We start from the raw sequence: 16,385 nt of genomic DNA on the forward strand, positions 1-16,385 counted from the left end.
AACACTTGTTTTTCCTTGTACATTTCTCTTTTCCTTATAGTATCTTTGTATAGATTCATAGTTGGCTTTTCTTTGATTATTGTTACTATTACTGTTACTACTTTTTGAGACAGAGTCTCACTCTATCACCCAGGTTGGAGTGCAGTGGAGTGATCTCAGCTCACTGCAACCTCTGCCTCCCAGGTTCAAGTGATTCTCGTGCCTCAGCCTCCTGAGTAGCTGAGATTATAGGCATGTGCCACCAAACCCAGCTCAATTTTTTTTTATTTTTAGTAGAGATGGGGTTTCACCATGTCGGCCAGGCTGGTCTTGAACTGCTGAACTCAAGTGATCCTCCCGCCTCAGCCTCCCAAACTGTTGGGATTACAGGTGTGAGCCACTGTACCTGGCCCCTTCTCTTTGATTATTTATCATTTTTGATTGAATTTTCTTTGTAAGCTCCCACTGTCAAAGCATGTACTATTCCTATTGTTCTGGGTAATAAGCTGGCTTTGTCTGATTGAAGATAGATTTGCTGATTTATTGTATAAGGGAGAAGCTGTGGCAGCACCAGAAAAGAGTAGAAATTCTGCTTGTCTCATAGTAAAAGTTAATACAGTTCATGTAAGGTTCAGTGAGTGGGAGCTCTTTTAGACTTCACTTTTGATCAAATAATTAAATTGGCTATTCCCAATTTAATACATCTCTTCCGCACTGCTTCAACACAGCTTTTAGCACAATGACAGGAGTCAATGAGGAACTCTATAGCCCAACCAGCGTCTCCTTTCCACTGTGCCTCACATAGTTTCTGGATGACGTGACTGTATGTCTTTGCCCTGTTTCCTCCATGATGCCAAATGGTCTAGAGAAGTTCCTGCTGCCAGTGCATCGACTGTTCCTGGGTTCTCAATAACGAGTATGCTGCCTGCTGGCTTTTTCTGTAATTTGAAGATGCAAAAGTAGGATCCTTTTTAGGTATCTTCCCTCTGCCATTACCTTCCCTATTTGGCAATCTTTCCTCATACACTGGGGAATTTGTTTTCTATTCTGTTAGTTGTTTTTAAGTAATTTTAAAAAAGAGGTTGGGGGCTGGGCGCAATGGCTTATGCCTGTAATCCCAGCATTTTGAGAGGTCGAGGCAGGCGGATCACCTGAGGTCAGGAGTTCCAGACCAGCTTGGCCAACATGGTGAAACTCTGTCTCTACTAAAAATACAAAAATTAGCCAGTGTGGTGGCAATGCCTGTAGTCCCAGCTACTTGGGAGGTTGAGGCAGGGGAATCGCTTGAACCTGGGAGGCAGAGGCTGTAGTGAGCTGAGATCATACTACTACTGCACTCCAGCCTGGGCAACAGAGCAAAACTCCATCTCAAAAAAAAAAAAAAAAGATTAGGGAAGGGGCTGTGTTTACCATTTTAAAACTGGAAGTCCTATGTTGTTTGTTTCTTCTGTTTTGTTTACAATTTAAAATAATATACCACTATTTCTCAATCCAGTATAAGATTAAAAATAACAGCATTACCCTTCTTTAAAATTTCAGTCGAGTGTTTACATTGTTAGGTTATTAATATTTATATTCTATTCTGAACAGTTCTGGAATGGTCTATTGGTTGTCTCTAAGAACTAAAAACTGTTTATGTTATTCTCACTAGGTTTAAAGATGAGTGAGTTGATAGAGTGTCTTGATCTTAGTAAGACTATTTTCAGTAGCAACAAAATTTAAAAAACACCAGTAACACACTCAGAACCTTTTTTAAAAAAATAAAAGTTTGATGGTGATAAATCTCTCAGCTTTCATTTGTCAGGGATGTCTAATTCATTTTCATTTTTAAAGGATATTTTCCTAGATATAGCATTCTAGGTTGGAATTTTTTTTTCATGTCCGTGCTCAGAAGATGTTATTTCACTGTATTCTGGTCTCCATTGCTTCTGATAAGTAGTTAACATTTCTACCTGGATGTGCTGGACTCTTTTGAGATCCTTGTGAGGGAATGCATTCTCTTCTGGGGTCCCCAAGGGGGTGTGGTTTCAAAGGCAAGAACTTTTCAGTGTCATACCACCACCCACATCTCCATCCGGGATCTTAGATGTCTTTGTTTAACTTTCGCATGCATGGGAAAAAATATCAAAAGTCAATCACTCCAACGGAAGTTTAAAGGAACTCCTTTCATAGGACAGAAAATTTGAATGGGGTGGGAATTTCTCCCAGGTTAAAAGTCCCCTTCTCCCTCATCTGGGGGAACTCCATATCTGGACCCCCTTCCATGATATTGTGGAAGCTGCTTTTCGTTCTCCTTTTTATCTCTCTCTGCCTAAATCACTTTCTGCAAAACTCTTTGGGGTCTGATATTTACTTAAATGAGCCACTGCGCCCAGTGGGGTCCTCCCTCCCATTCTTGGGTGAGGGACCAAGAGCTTGGAAGAACACCATCCCATCGGGAAGCAAGCTGAGCCTCTCCGCAACCCCAGAACCGGTCTCACTGGTGAGCCAGCCAGGAGGCAAGAAAGCATGTCAGAGTAGTAAGTGAGTTGGACCCCTCTCACTTGCAATCTGTCCTGTCGCTTTAAAGTGACACTAGGAGCCGCATGCTGGGCCTTGGGAGCAGGGTCCAGCAGGGCCTGGTGGGTGATCCAGGAACCAGCCTGTCTTTAGGTGGTGCGGGCCAGCCAGACTTAAAGGCACAGCTTTTTTTTTTCTCTAAACAGGCTTTCTCCTCCACCCTCCCTCTTTCTCTCCTGGCTGCATCTCTGGGCAAAGTTTCCAGGCTGCATCTCTGGGCAAAGTTTCCAGCCGTGTGTCCCGGTTGTAAACTGAGCCGGCAGGGGTGGAGCAGGTGAGCACATGAGCACTCTCCCAGGGCCATTTGCTCACTGGCCTCATGCCCTGGCCATAAACTGGGACCACAGGAACTGCAGTTTGCCGTGGGGGTGGGCCTGGGCTGTTAAAAGCCACAGTCACCAGCACTGCGGGTGGGAGCAAATCAGCGTGGAGGGGGAGAGGTATGGCCAGGGAGCATGGGACCAGGGAGCGCAGTGACCTGGTGCACAGGTGGGCAAGCTTCTCTGGCGTCCAACAGTTCAGAGGCAGCAGTGCAAAGAGGTGCCCAAACAGGGATGCATCTGGCTTTCAAACTCATAGAGGCAAGCAGTTTTTTTTCTTTCAGAGCATTGTAAGGAGCCAGTGGCTGAAGCGAAAAACAGGAAAAACAGCCGCTGGCTGTAGGCCTGCCCAGGTTTTCAGGCCCACACCTGGATTCATATTTCAGGAAGGCAAACTTCTCTCTGGCGTCCAGGTGCAGCCGGGCTTCCCCCTCCCCTCCCTGCACCGGTGCAGGGTACAACATTTTCATTCGAAGGAGGCTTAAGGAAGCTCTCTGGTCTGCTTTTGGAAGGAATGGTCCGTTAGCACAGTGGGTTAAGGTGTAGGGCTGGCAGCTGCAGGGTTGCTGATTCAAATCCCTGGTGGAAACAGTCTTGAATGGGGGAAGCTTTTGGGGAATCGAGAAGCTGAGGGCTATGGGACTTTGTGTTTTGTGTATAATTTGTCTTGCTTAGGACTGGCTCTCTGTATGGCAGAACTTCTCCATCTAGAAGATCATAGTCAAACCCGGTCCTAGCATTTTCCCATAATGGAAAATGGGGTGGGGGAGGAGGTTGGGGTCTTGAGGGCATTGCTCCAGCCTCAGCCACATGGTCCCACCTTCTTTAAATTGTGTGCTTTGAGGCCCTCTCTAGAAGTTTACCCCCCTAGGGCAGTTTTATCATGTGGGCTATGTAAACTGGACTTTTGCCAGGGAATATTAGTACCCATCTCCCTAGCCTCACTGGCCTGGTTCAGGGACGTGCTGGCATGAACCACCCATCCCAGCAGCCCACATGTCTTTATTGTGGTCACTACGGCATGCAGACAGTGAGTGTGAGTACCCATGGTGCTGGTATCATGATTAAGCCCAGCACATAGGAGGCCCAAAGAAGATCACACATCTTGGGCATATGGAAATTATGAGGTACTGACTGGGGGACGCCCCAGATCCAGCGCCCTGTCTGAGGGATGCCTCAGATTGTGCAACTGCAATTAATAATCTAATCGGGGATGCGGGCATCCCTTGTGTTCGATTTCAGATGGGAGCTACTATTCCCAAAATAAAGTCACCATTAAAATGTATCCTGGAGAATTAAGATCAATTTGACATACAATCTTTAAAGAAGTGGCTCATTTTTCTCTGCTGAACAGTGTGGTTGAAATGCCCCCAGCAGAGTGGAAAAACCTGGCCTCCTAAGGGAAGTATAGATTATGACACTATTCTACAATTAGACCTGTTTTGTAAGAGCAAGGGTAAATGGTTTGAGGTCCCCTCTGTGCAACTTTTCTTTTCTGTAAGGAATAAGCCTCAGCTCTGACAGGCCTGTTCCCATACCCTACTCATTCCTCCTCAGGACTGCCTCCACATCTGGGACTCCCTGTGGCTTCTGCCTCCACCAATGTCAACCAGAGCTCTTCAGCCCCTGTACCCCAACAGGAGCCAAGGAGGGCCAAGATGACCAAGGTATCTTAGGCTACTAGGATGCCCAGACTCTGCCCACTACAGGCAGTAGGAAGAGAATTTGGCCTGACCAAGGTGGACACCCCCTTCTGACTTAAAGCAAATTAAGGTAGACTTAGGAAAGTTTTCAGATGACCTGGACAAATACATAGATATTCTGCAGGGCCTGAGTCAGTCCTTCGAATTTGACTGGAAACATATGCTATTGCTTAATCAAGCTCTAACCAGCAATGAGAGAGGGGCTGCTCTAGCAGCAGCTCAAGAGTTTGGGGATACCTGGTACCTCAGTCAAGTACATGACCTAATGATACCAGAGGAAACAGATAGATTTCCTATAGGTAGACAGGCAGTCTCTAGCACGGACCCTTGTTGGGATTCTGATTCAGAACAGGGGGACCGGAGCTGGAGGCATTTCTTAACCTTCATACTTGAGGGATTAAGGCAAACTAGGAAGAAGCCCATGAACTATGCAATGTTATCCCCCGTAACTCAGGGAAAGGAAGAAAACCCAACAGCTTTCCGTAAGTGATTGTGGGAGGCCTTAAGAAAGTATTCTCTTCCGACTTTCAAGATGGCCGCCTAAGAACAGCTCAGGACTTCAGCTCCCAGTGAAAGTGCAGAGGGTGAGTGGACGCCGCATTTCCAGACGAACTCTTATTGCCCACAGACCAGGAGATACCCAGGCAGAGGGGTCGCCAGCGTCGCAGTCCCAGCCGGTGCGGCTGTTTTGGCCCCCGTGGGGCTGATTCCGCCCGCACGGCTGCTGTGACCACTCCCTGTTGCTGCGGTTCTCCATACAAAAGCCACTGGTCTGGGAGCCCTCTTAGCTGGCGAGCAGAGCCTTGAGACGGCAGAATAGCCCATTCATCTGAAATAGCGAGCCAGGCCAGGAGATTCCTAGGCAAAAAATCCGCCAGGAGCCGGCGCCGCGGTTCGAGCCGACTCCGTGAGTCGCAGCACGGGAGATCCCGGCGCCTTTTCAACAAGCGACCGGAACGCGGGGTCGTTCAACTTAAAAGAAAAGACTCTGAGTCAGGGAGCCAGGTGATCAGGCTCGGTTGGTCCCACCCCTCCACCCCCAACAACAACTAAAACAAAAACAGTAATTGGAAACCCTCTGGGTTGAGCCCTTCAAACCAAGCACAGCTGAACCGGGACGGTCTGGCTCCGTGGGGGAGGGGCTTCCGACATTACTGAGACTCTCCACCGCTACGGAGGCAGGCCCCCGTTGCCGAGGCAACCCGCCGTTGCCGAGGCAACCTGCCACAACAGAGAGAGTCCACCATAACAGAGGCGGGGCCACCATTGCCCAGACAGTTCTAACTACGCCCATATAAAAAGGACTACAGGGAAGAGCTCAGGGCAGCTGGGCGGAGCCCACAGCAGCTCAGCAAAGCCCCTGCGGGCAGGCAGAGGCTAGGCGTGCTGCTAGCTGGGCGGGTCCGACCTGAAAAAAAAAAAATCAAAAAAGGCAGTAGTGCAACGGAAACTCATAAAGCTCCAACTCCCTGGGACAGAGACAGACAACAGGTGGATAAACCCACAAAAATGGGTAGAAACCAGCGTAAAAAGGATGAAAACTCCCGAAACCAGAACACCTCTCCTCCTAAAAGTGATCACAACTCCTCACCAGCAAGGGAACCAGACCGGATGGAGAAGGAGGGTGATGAAATGACAGAATCAGACTTCAGAAGATGGGTAGTAAGAAACTACAATGAGCTAAAAGAACATGTTCTAACCCATCGCAAAGAAAATAGGAACCTTGAAAAAAGATTGGACGAACTGCTGACGAGAATGGACAGCATAGAGAGAAGAATAAGTGAATTGATGGAGCTGAAAAACGCAACACGAGAACTTCGTGAAGCATGCACAAGCTTCAACAGCCGAATTGACCAAGCAGAAGAAAGGATATCAGAGGTCGAAGACCAACTCAATGAAATAAAAAGAGAAGGCAAGAACAGAGAAAAAAGCGCAAAAAGGAATGAACAAAATCTTCAAGAAATGTGGGACTATGTGAAAAGACCTAATCTACGTCTGATAGGTGTACCTGAATGTGATGAAGAGAATGAATCCAAGCTGGAAAATACTCTTCAGGATATTATCCAGGAAAACTTCCCCAACCTAGCAAGGCAGACCAATATTCAAATCCAGGAAATACAGAGAACACCACAGAGATATTCCTCAAGAAGAGCAACCCCAAGGCACATAATCGTCAGATTCACCAGGGTTGAAATGAAAGAGAAAATGCTAAGGGCAGCCAGAGAGAAAGGTCGGGTTACCCACAAAGGGAAGCCCATTAGACTCACAGCAGATCTCTCAGCAGAAACCCTACAAGCCAGAAGAGACTGGGGGCCAATATTCAACATCCTTAAAGAAAAGAACTTTCAACCCAGAATCTCCTATCCAGCCAAACTCAGCTTCATAAGTGAAGGAAAAATAAAATCCTTTGTGAACAAGCAAGCACTCAGAGATTTCATCACCACCAAACCTGCTCTACAAGAACTCCTGAAAGAGGCTCTACACATATAAAGGAACAACCAGTACCAGCCACTCCAAAAACACACCAAATGGTAAAAAAGCAGCAACACAATCAAGAATCTGCATCAACTAACCAACAAAACAGCCAGGTAGCATCAAAATGACAGCATCAAATTCACACATAACAATACTATCCCTAAATGTCAATGGACTAAATGCCCCAATCAAAAGACACAGACTGGCAAATTGGATAAAAAGCCAAAACCCATCAGTGTGCTGTATCCAGGAAACCCATCTTACATGCAAGGATACACAAAGGCTCAAAATAAAGGGATGGAGGAAGATCTACCAAGCAAATGGAGAGCAAAAAAAGGCAGGAGTTGCAATTCTCATCTCTGATAAAATAGACTTTAAAGCAACAAAGATCAAAAGAGACAAAGAAGGACATTACATAATGGTAAAAGGATCACTGCAACAAGAAGAGCTAACGATCCTAAATATATATGCACCCAATACAGGAGCACCCAGATACATAAGGCAAGTTCTTAATGACTTACAAAGAGACTTAGACTCCCACACAATAATAGTGGGAGACTTTAACACCCCATTGTCAATATTAGACAGATCAACCAGACAGAAAATCAACAAGGATATCCAGGACCTGAACACAGACCTGGAACGAGCAAACCTAATAGACATTTACAGAACTCTCCACCCCAAATCCACAGAATATACATTCTTCTCAGCACCACATCACACCTACTCTAAAATTGACCACATAATTGGCAATAAATCACTCCTCAGCAAATGCAAAAGAACAGAAATCATAACAAACAGTCTCTCAGACCACAGTGCAATCGAGTTAGAACTCAGAATGCAGAAACTAACTCAGAACCGCACAGCTTCATGGAAACTGAACAACTTGCTCTTGAATGTTGACTGGATAAACAATGAAATGAAGGCAGAAATAAAGATGTTCTTCGAAACCAATGAGAACGAAGACACAACATACCAGAATCTCTGGGACACATTTAAAGCAGTCTCTAGAGGAAAATATATAGCAATGAGTGCCCACATGAGAAGAAAGGAGAGATCGAAAATTGACACCCTATCATCAAAATTGAAAGAGCTAGAGGAGCAAGATCAAAAAAACTCAAAACCTAGCAGAAGACAGGAAATAACTAAGATCAGAGCAGAACTGAAGGAAATAGAGACACAAAAAACTCTTCAATAAATCCAGGAGCTGGTTTTTTGAAAAGATCAACAAAATAGACAGACCACTAGCCAGATTAATAAAAAAGAAAAGAGAGAATAACCAAATTGATGCAATAAAAAACGATAAAGGGGATATCACCACAGATTCCACAGAAATCCAAACCATCATCAGAGATTATTACAAACAACTCTATGCACATAAACTAGTAAACCTGGAAGAAATGGATAAATTCCTGGACACCTGCAACCTCCCAAGCCTAAACCTGGAAGAAGCCGAAACCCTGAATAGACCAATAACATGGTCTGAAGTCGAGGCAGCAATAAAGAGCCTACCACCCAAAAAAAGCCCAGGTCCAGATGGGTTCACAGCTGAATTCTACCAGACATACAAGGAGGAGCTGATACCATTCCTTCTGAAACTATTCCAGACAATCCAAAAAGAGGGAATCCTTCCCAAATCATTTTACGAGACAAACATCATCCTGATACCAAAACCCGGCAGAGACTCAACAAGAAAAGAAAATTTCAGGCCAATATCCATGATGAACATAGATGCAAAAATCTTCAATAAAATACTGGCAAACCAATTGCAACAGCATATCAAAAAGCTCATCCACCATGATCAAGTAGGATTCATCCCGGGGATGCAAGGCTGGTTCAACATACGCAAGTCCATAAACGTAATTCACCACATAAACAGAACCAAAGACAAAAACCACATGATTATCTCGATTGATGCAGAGAAGGCTTTTGACAAAATTCAACAACCCTTTATGCTAAAAACCCTCAATAAACTAGGTATTGACGGAACGTATCTCAAAACAATAAAAGCTATTTACGACAAACCAACAGCCAATATCATACTGAATGGGCAAAAACTGGAAGCATTCCCTTTGAAATCTGGCACTAGACAAGGATGCCCTCTCTCACCACTCCTATTCAATATAGTACTGGAAGTTCTAGCCAGAGCAATCAGGCAAGAAAAAGAAATAAAGGGTATCCAAATTGGAAAGGAGGAAATCAAATTGTCTCTATTTGCAGATGACATGATTGTATATCTGGAAGACCCCATCATCTCAGCCCAAAATCTCCTGAAACTGATAAACAACTTCAGCAAAGTCTCAGGATACAAAATCAACGTGCAAAAATCACAAGCATTCCTATACACCAGTAATAGACTTCAAGAGAGCCAAATCAAGAACGAACTGCCATTCACAATTGCTACAAAGAGAATAAAGTACCTAGGAATACAACTAACAAGGAACGTAAAGGACCTCTTCAAGGAGAACTACAAGCCATTGCTCAACGAAATAAGAGAGGATACAAACAGATGGAGAAACATTCCATGTTCATGGTTAGGAAGAATCAACATCGTGAAAATGGCCATACTGCCCAAAGTAATTTACAGATTCAATGCTATTCCCATCAAGCTACCAATGACCTTCTTCACAGAACTGGAAAAAAACACCTTAAACTTCATATGGAACCAAAAGAGAGCCCGCATAGCCAAGTCAATTCTAAGCAAAAAGAACAAAGCGGGAGGCATCACACTACCGGACTTCAAACTATACTACAAGGCTACAGTAATCAAAACAGCATGGTACTGGTACCAAAACAGAGATATAGACCAATGGAACAGAACAGAGGCCTCACAGGAAATACAACATACCCACAACCATCTGATCTTCGACAAACCTGACAAAAACAAGCAATGGGGAAAGGACTCCCTGTTTAATAAATGGTGTTGGGAAAACTGGCTAGCCATGTGCAGAAAGCAGAAACAGGACCCCTTCCTGACACCTTACACCAAAATTAACTCCAGATGGATTAAAGACTTAAACATCAGACCTAATACCATAAAAACCTTAGAAGAAAATCTAGGCAAAACCATTCAGGACATAGGTGTAGGCAAGGACTTCATGACCAAAACGCCAAAAGCAATGGCAACAAAAGCCAAAATAGACAAATGGGACCTAATCAAACTCCACAGCTTCTGCACGGCAAAAGAAACAGTCAGTAGAGTGAATCGGCAACCAACAGAATGGGAAAAAATTTTTGCAGTCTACCCATCTGACAAGGGGCTGATATCCAGAATTTACAAAGAACTAAAGCAGATCTACAAGAAAAAAACAAACAAGCCCATTCAAAAATGGGCAAAGGATATGAACAGATACTTTACAAAAGAAGACATACAGGAGGCCAACAAACATATGAAAAAATGCTCATCATCACTGGTCATCAGAGAAATGCAAATCAAAACCACATTGAGATACCATCTCACACCAGTTAGAATGGCGATCATTAAAAAATCGGGAAACAACAGATGCTGGAGAGGATGTGGAGAAATAGGAACACTTTTACACTGTTGGTGGGAATGTAAATTAATTCAACCATTGTGGAAGACAGTGTGGCGATTCCTCAAGGACTTAAAAATAGAAATCCCATTTGACCCAGCAATCCCATTACTGGGTATATATCCAAAGGATTATAAATCATTCTACTACAAGGACACGTGCACACGAATGTTCATTGCAGCACTGTTTACAATAGCAAAGACCTGGAACCAACCCAAATGCCCAATGATGATAGACTGGATAGGGAAAATGTGGTACATATACACCATGGAATATTATGCAGCCATCAAAAACGATGAGTTCACGTCCTTTATAGGGACATGGATGAACCTGGAAACCATCATTCTCAGCAAACTGACACAAGAGCAGAAAATCAAACACCGTATATTCTCGCTCATAGGCGGGTGTTGAACAATGAGAACACATGGACACAGGGAGGGGAGCACTACACACTGGGGTCTGTTGGGGGGAAATGGGGGAGGGGCGGGGGGTGGGGAGGTGGGAAGAGATAGCATGGGGAGAAATGACAGATACAGGTGAGGGGACGGAAGGCAGCAAAGCACACTGCCATGTGTGTACCTATGCAACAATCTTGCATGTTCATCACATGTACCCCAAAACCTAAAATGCAATAAAAAAAAAAAAAAAGAAAAAAAAAAAAAAAAGACTGAAAAAAAAAAAAAAAAAAAAAAGAAAGTATTCTCCCCTGTCACCAGACTCCAATGAAGGTCAGTTAATATTAAAGGACAAGTTTATTACGCAGTCAGCAGCAGATATTAGGATGAAGCTCCAGAAGCTGAACTTGGGGCCAGAACAGAGTCTAGAATCATAACCAAACCTGGGAACCTCGGTGTTTTACAAGTGACCAGGAGGAACAGGCTGAAAGGAACAGGAGAGACCAGAGAAAAGCTGCAGCCTTAGTCATGGCCTTCAGGCAGGCAGACCCAAGGGGCTCAAATGAGGGAAAGGCTCAGGTTAGCCACCAGTCTGGCAGAGCTTGCTACCAGTGTGGTCTGGAGGGACATTTTATAAGAAATTGTCCCCAGAGGAATGGACCACCTTGGCCTTGTCTGCTGTGCCAAGGGGATCACTGGAGAGCACACTGTCCCTGGGGACGAAGGTTCTTGGGGCCAGAGGTGTCTAACCAGATGACCCAACTGCAGGAGTGAGGGTGCCTGGGGCAAGTGCCAGCACAAGCCATGACCCTCACAGAGCCCCAGGCAAAGCTGACCATAGAAGGCCAGAAAGTTAATCTCCTCTTGGACACTGGCATAGCCTTCTCAGTATTAATCCTCTGTCCTGAACAGCTTTCCTCCAAATCTGTAACTGTCTAGGAAGTCCTAGGACGAACAGTCTCCCAACATTTCTCTCAGCCCCTAAGAGATGTTTTACAGACAGCCCTTTCTTACTAATAATCTTGTATTAGACAAGGAAACAGCAGATCTAATAAACGATATAACCTTCTTGGCTAAGTCCCATCAGGCTCTTAAAACTTTACCTGAAGGACACCCTAGGGAAAAAGGAAAAGAGTTGTTCTGCCCTGGAGACTTGGTGCTTGTTAAATCTCTCCCCTCAGACTCTTCCTCTCTAGGCCCATCTTGGGAAGGACCATTTTCAGTTATTCTGTCTACCCCAACGGCAGTTAAGGTGGTGGGAATTGACTCATGTATTCATTACACTGGGCTGAAGCCTTGGACACCTCCTGAAGAAAGTCATAGGCCCTCCACTCCACAGCCTGAAGTTCCAGGAGACAACCCTTGGTACACCTGCGAACCATTAGAGGCTCTACATCTGCTCTTACAAAAAATCCCCAGGAAAGTAATGACTCATGAGTCTAATTTATATCCTGGCATTAACAAGACTATAACTCTCAACTTTGCTCTCTCTCAAACTGCAATTGTTCCTTCCATAGTGGAAAACTTGGTGCTGGCATTAGAAAAGTTACTACCTCTATTCAGTTACTATAAGGTATCTCAAGAGTTAATTAATAACATAAAACGGTTGCTAATTCTCTCTGCAAAGGCAGCTCACTGTGCAAAACAGCTTAACTCTTTGGCTGCCATAGCTCTTCAAAGTAAAAGGGCCCTAAATTTGCTAACAGCAGAGAGAGAGGGAGCCTCTCTTTCTAGGAAGAAATGCTGCTACTCTGTAAACCAATTCAGTGTTGTTTTGAACAAAGTTAAAGAACTCAGGAATCAATGGAACACAGGGCTAAAGACCTTCAAGAAATAGTATAGTGGATGGCCGTCTTGGCCATCCTTTCCTAGTCCTGTTTATAACCATTCTATATTTGTTGGCCTCTGGGTTTTTTTAATCTTTAACCTTCTTACCACATTCGTTTCTTCTAGAACCATCAGGTCATAAATAATCCTGCAACTGGAACCCTGGATGTCCTTGGCTTATGAGCTCTATTGTGGACCTCAGGATCAATCTGCACCCCTGAAAGGCTCCCTTCTCGAGGAAACCTCAACTGCAGGGCCCCTTCTATGCCCCATTTCAGCAGTAAGTAGCTAAAGAGTGATCAACCCCCTGTGTCCCAATAGGAGTTGGGCTTTCCTGTTCAGAGGGGAGACTGAGGGAATTTATACTCTTTCCGGCTCCCCAAGGGGGCACAGTTTCAAAGGCAAGAACTTCCCAGCGCCATACCCACACCCACATCTCCACCCGGGATTTTAGAGGTCTTTAACTTTCACACACGTGGTAAAAAAAATCAAAGGTCAATCACTCCAGCGGAAGTTTAAAGGAATTCCTTTTATAGGACAGAAAATTTGAATGAGGCAGGAATTTCTCCCACATTAAAAGTCCCCTTCTCCCTCATCTGGATCCAAATCTGGATCCCCTTCCACGACATTGTGGAAGCTGCTTTTATTTCTCCTTTTTCTCCAGCTCTCTGCCTAAATAAGTCACTTTCTGCAAAACTCTTTGGGGTCTGATATTTCCTTAAACGAGCCACCGCGCTTGGTGGAGTCCTCTCTCCCATTCTTGGGTGAATGAGGGACAAAGAGCCTGGAAGAACACAATCCTATTGGGGAGCAAGCTGAGCCTCCCCTGCACCCCGGAACCTGGTCTCACTTGTACCATAAATTCCCGAGAAGTGAGCACCACAGGCATGTGCCAGCAAGCCTGGCTAATTAAAATTTTTTTATAGAGATAGGATCTCATTATGTTTCACAGGATGGTCTTGAACGCCTGGACTCAAGCAGTCCTTCTGCCTTAGTTTCTCAATGTGTTTGGATTATAGACATGAGCCACTATACCTGACCTCTGGCTGCTTTTGATATCTTATCTTTACCTTTTGTTTTTAGTATTTTATGATGTGCCTAGTTGTGCTTTTAAAATATTTATCCTGTTGTATTTCACTGACCTTTTTAGACATAAGTTACTTTTCACCAAATTTGGGAACATTTTGACTGTTACTACTTAAAATATGTTTTCTCTCATAGTGTCTCTTTCTTGGTTCTCCAATGACACATATATTATCACTTGGTATTGTCTCATAAAGCTAAGGCTCTGCTCACTTTTTAAAAATATTTCTCTTTTTTTCAGATTGAATAATTTCTATAGATCTGTATTCAAGTTAACCTCTTTTTTTTTTTTCTGACATCTTCAATACTCTGTTAAGTCCCATAGGTATCTTATAGCAGATATTATACATTTAAGTTTCTGAATTTCCATTTTGTTCCTTTTTTAAAAAATAGTTCAAATCTCTCTGTTCACTTATTATAAACATGTTTTCCTCTAATTTTTTAAACATGCTTAAAATGTTTGCTTTAAAGTCCTTGTCTGCTAATTTCTAGATCTGAGTTACCTTTAAGCCCATTTCTATTAACTTCTTTTTTTCTTTACTACAGGTCATATTTTCTTGTGTTTTTCTATGTCTAGTAATTTTTTACTGTATTCTGGAAATTGTCATATGACATGGTAAGGGGTCTGTATTATGTTGTCTTCCTTCAAAAAGGGTTGAATTTGTTTTGGTAAGCAGTTAATTTTACAGCTGTAAGCCAGAATTTAAAAACTGCGTTATGAGCATATCATTTTTAGAAACAGAAGAAAATAGTGCTTTAAAAATTGAAATGAGGATACTATAAATGTGTTTTCAATAGAGCAGGGGACTTACTTTAATGAAGCAAAATCGCACAAACTTCTCAAACTGTGATTTAGTCTCTGAGTTACAGAATGCTGAAACAGGGATGGCTGATAGTTTCTGAAAAATAAATAGAAAAATATAATAAGAAAACTATGTACACTTCAAATATTAATTTTAGGACTATAGATATTAGAGGCAACTAGATACTTTTAAATAGTCACAATAATTTCCAAAAAGAAAAATGCTTTTAAAAGTCACAGGTAGAGTATCATATAACATTACATTTGATTGATTTCAAAGCATACAGGCAGGTTTCCTTCATAAATTAACTATAAAATACAATACAATCTTGCAAAGGACAATAAGCATTACCTTATGTTTAGTCATCCATTTCACGAATTTATAGTCATAAGGCTCATTATTCTTCATATCAGAGAGGTCTGGATCTGAAACCACACAATTAGGTGGCCTATGAATTTCATCTGATGCAACATGTATTTCACTTAAGTCTATCAAGATTCAATATTTTCTCCTATTTAAATTAGCTTGGCTTAGAATTTTCTCAGAACATAGTCACAGAATACGCTGGAGTCTCACACTATACAGTGTGGTGGGAAGTGAATTCACAGAGCTTTACTGATGGTATAAGGCAGTGCTCACACATACATCAGGGTGCTTATACATGCAGCTTTCAGCACAGGAAGAGTAGAAAAAGTGAAGGGCAGAGGAGTGCTGTCTTTCCATTTAGAAATAAGATTCTATGATCATTACTAAGGAAATAACCACTAAATTTATAGAATGTTCATCAGTAATGATTATATTTCCACATAACTAATCATTAGACTACAAGTTCCACAAAAGTAAAGTGTCTGTTTTGTAACCTATTTTATCCCCAACCCCGAGGTCAGTGTCTAGCACATAAGTAACAAAATGCATATTTGTTGAATGAATAAATTCATCATATTATTATTTATTTGTAAATACAGGATATCTCTTTAGATTTTCCAAATGCTACCCTTATTTTTCATTTTTGCTTCCATATATTATACTGTTTTTAAATTTGTGAAAAAGTCAAATATATACTCCTGTTCTCTCTTGCCTCAATCTTGCTTTAAGGTCTTGGCAAGATATATCTCTGGCATTCAGTTTTTGCAATCTACATTTCATATTGTTTCAAAACTACTGACTTGTACTCTTCAATCTTTTTGAATGTCCTAAAGCAACTAATGTTGATGGTTACTGTAATCAATGAAATTTTATAATTTATTGTTCAAAACAAATTGGGACATATATCTTCTTTCTTTTATTCATTAAATACTAGTGGTTCTTTTCAAATTAATCATGTAAAAGCTTTGACACTGAAGAAAGTTTCACCTATATTTTTAAAACAAAGTCCTAATATCCTTTTAACTGATATTTTAACCTCCATTCCCTCCTGTTTTAAGGAGAACATACAATTTCCAGTAATAATGCTAACAATATACTGCAACTTATTGAACACTTACTATTGTTTAACCATGTTACATGATCATCTTATTTAGTTGTCACCACAATTCTGAGAGGTAATTATAATCCTCTGTTTACAGATAAGGAAGTTAAATTATTATTTTTATATGCATTTTATCATAATTCAGATTATGGTATACATGTGCAAAACATGTAGGATTGATGCATAGGTACATACATGGCAAGGTGGCTTGCCACCTCCATCCTCCCATCACCTATATCT

General features: G+C 42.5%; 1 protein-coding gene across 4 annotated transcripts in view; it reads right to left on the minus strand.

Moving 5' to 3' along the window:
• KYAT3 (kynurenine aminotransferase 3) overlaps positions 1-16,385 on the minus strand; it is a 72,909-nt gene that overhangs the window by 4,331 nt on the left and 52,193 nt on the right. For all 4 annotated transcript variants that reach the window (XM_003943258.4, XM_010331121.3, XM_074381147.1 and 1 more), the window contains 2 exons: positions 15,029-15,102; positions 14,687-14,773 (listed from right to left, as the gene is read on the minus strand). In XM_003943258.4, coding sequence (XP_003943307.1) covers positions 14,687-14,773; positions 15,029-15,102 — 161 coding nt within the window. The remainder of the gene's footprint in view (positions 1-14,686; positions 14,774-15,028; positions 15,103-16,385) is intronic.

Source organism: Saimiri boliviensis, chromosome 11, assembly GCF_048565385.1.
Source record: "Saimiri boliviensis isolate mSaiBol1 chromosome 11, mSaiBol1.pri, whole genome shotgun sequence".
Taxonomy (NCBI): Eukaryota; Metazoa; Chordata; class Mammalia; order Primates; family Cebidae; genus Saimiri; species Saimiri boliviensis.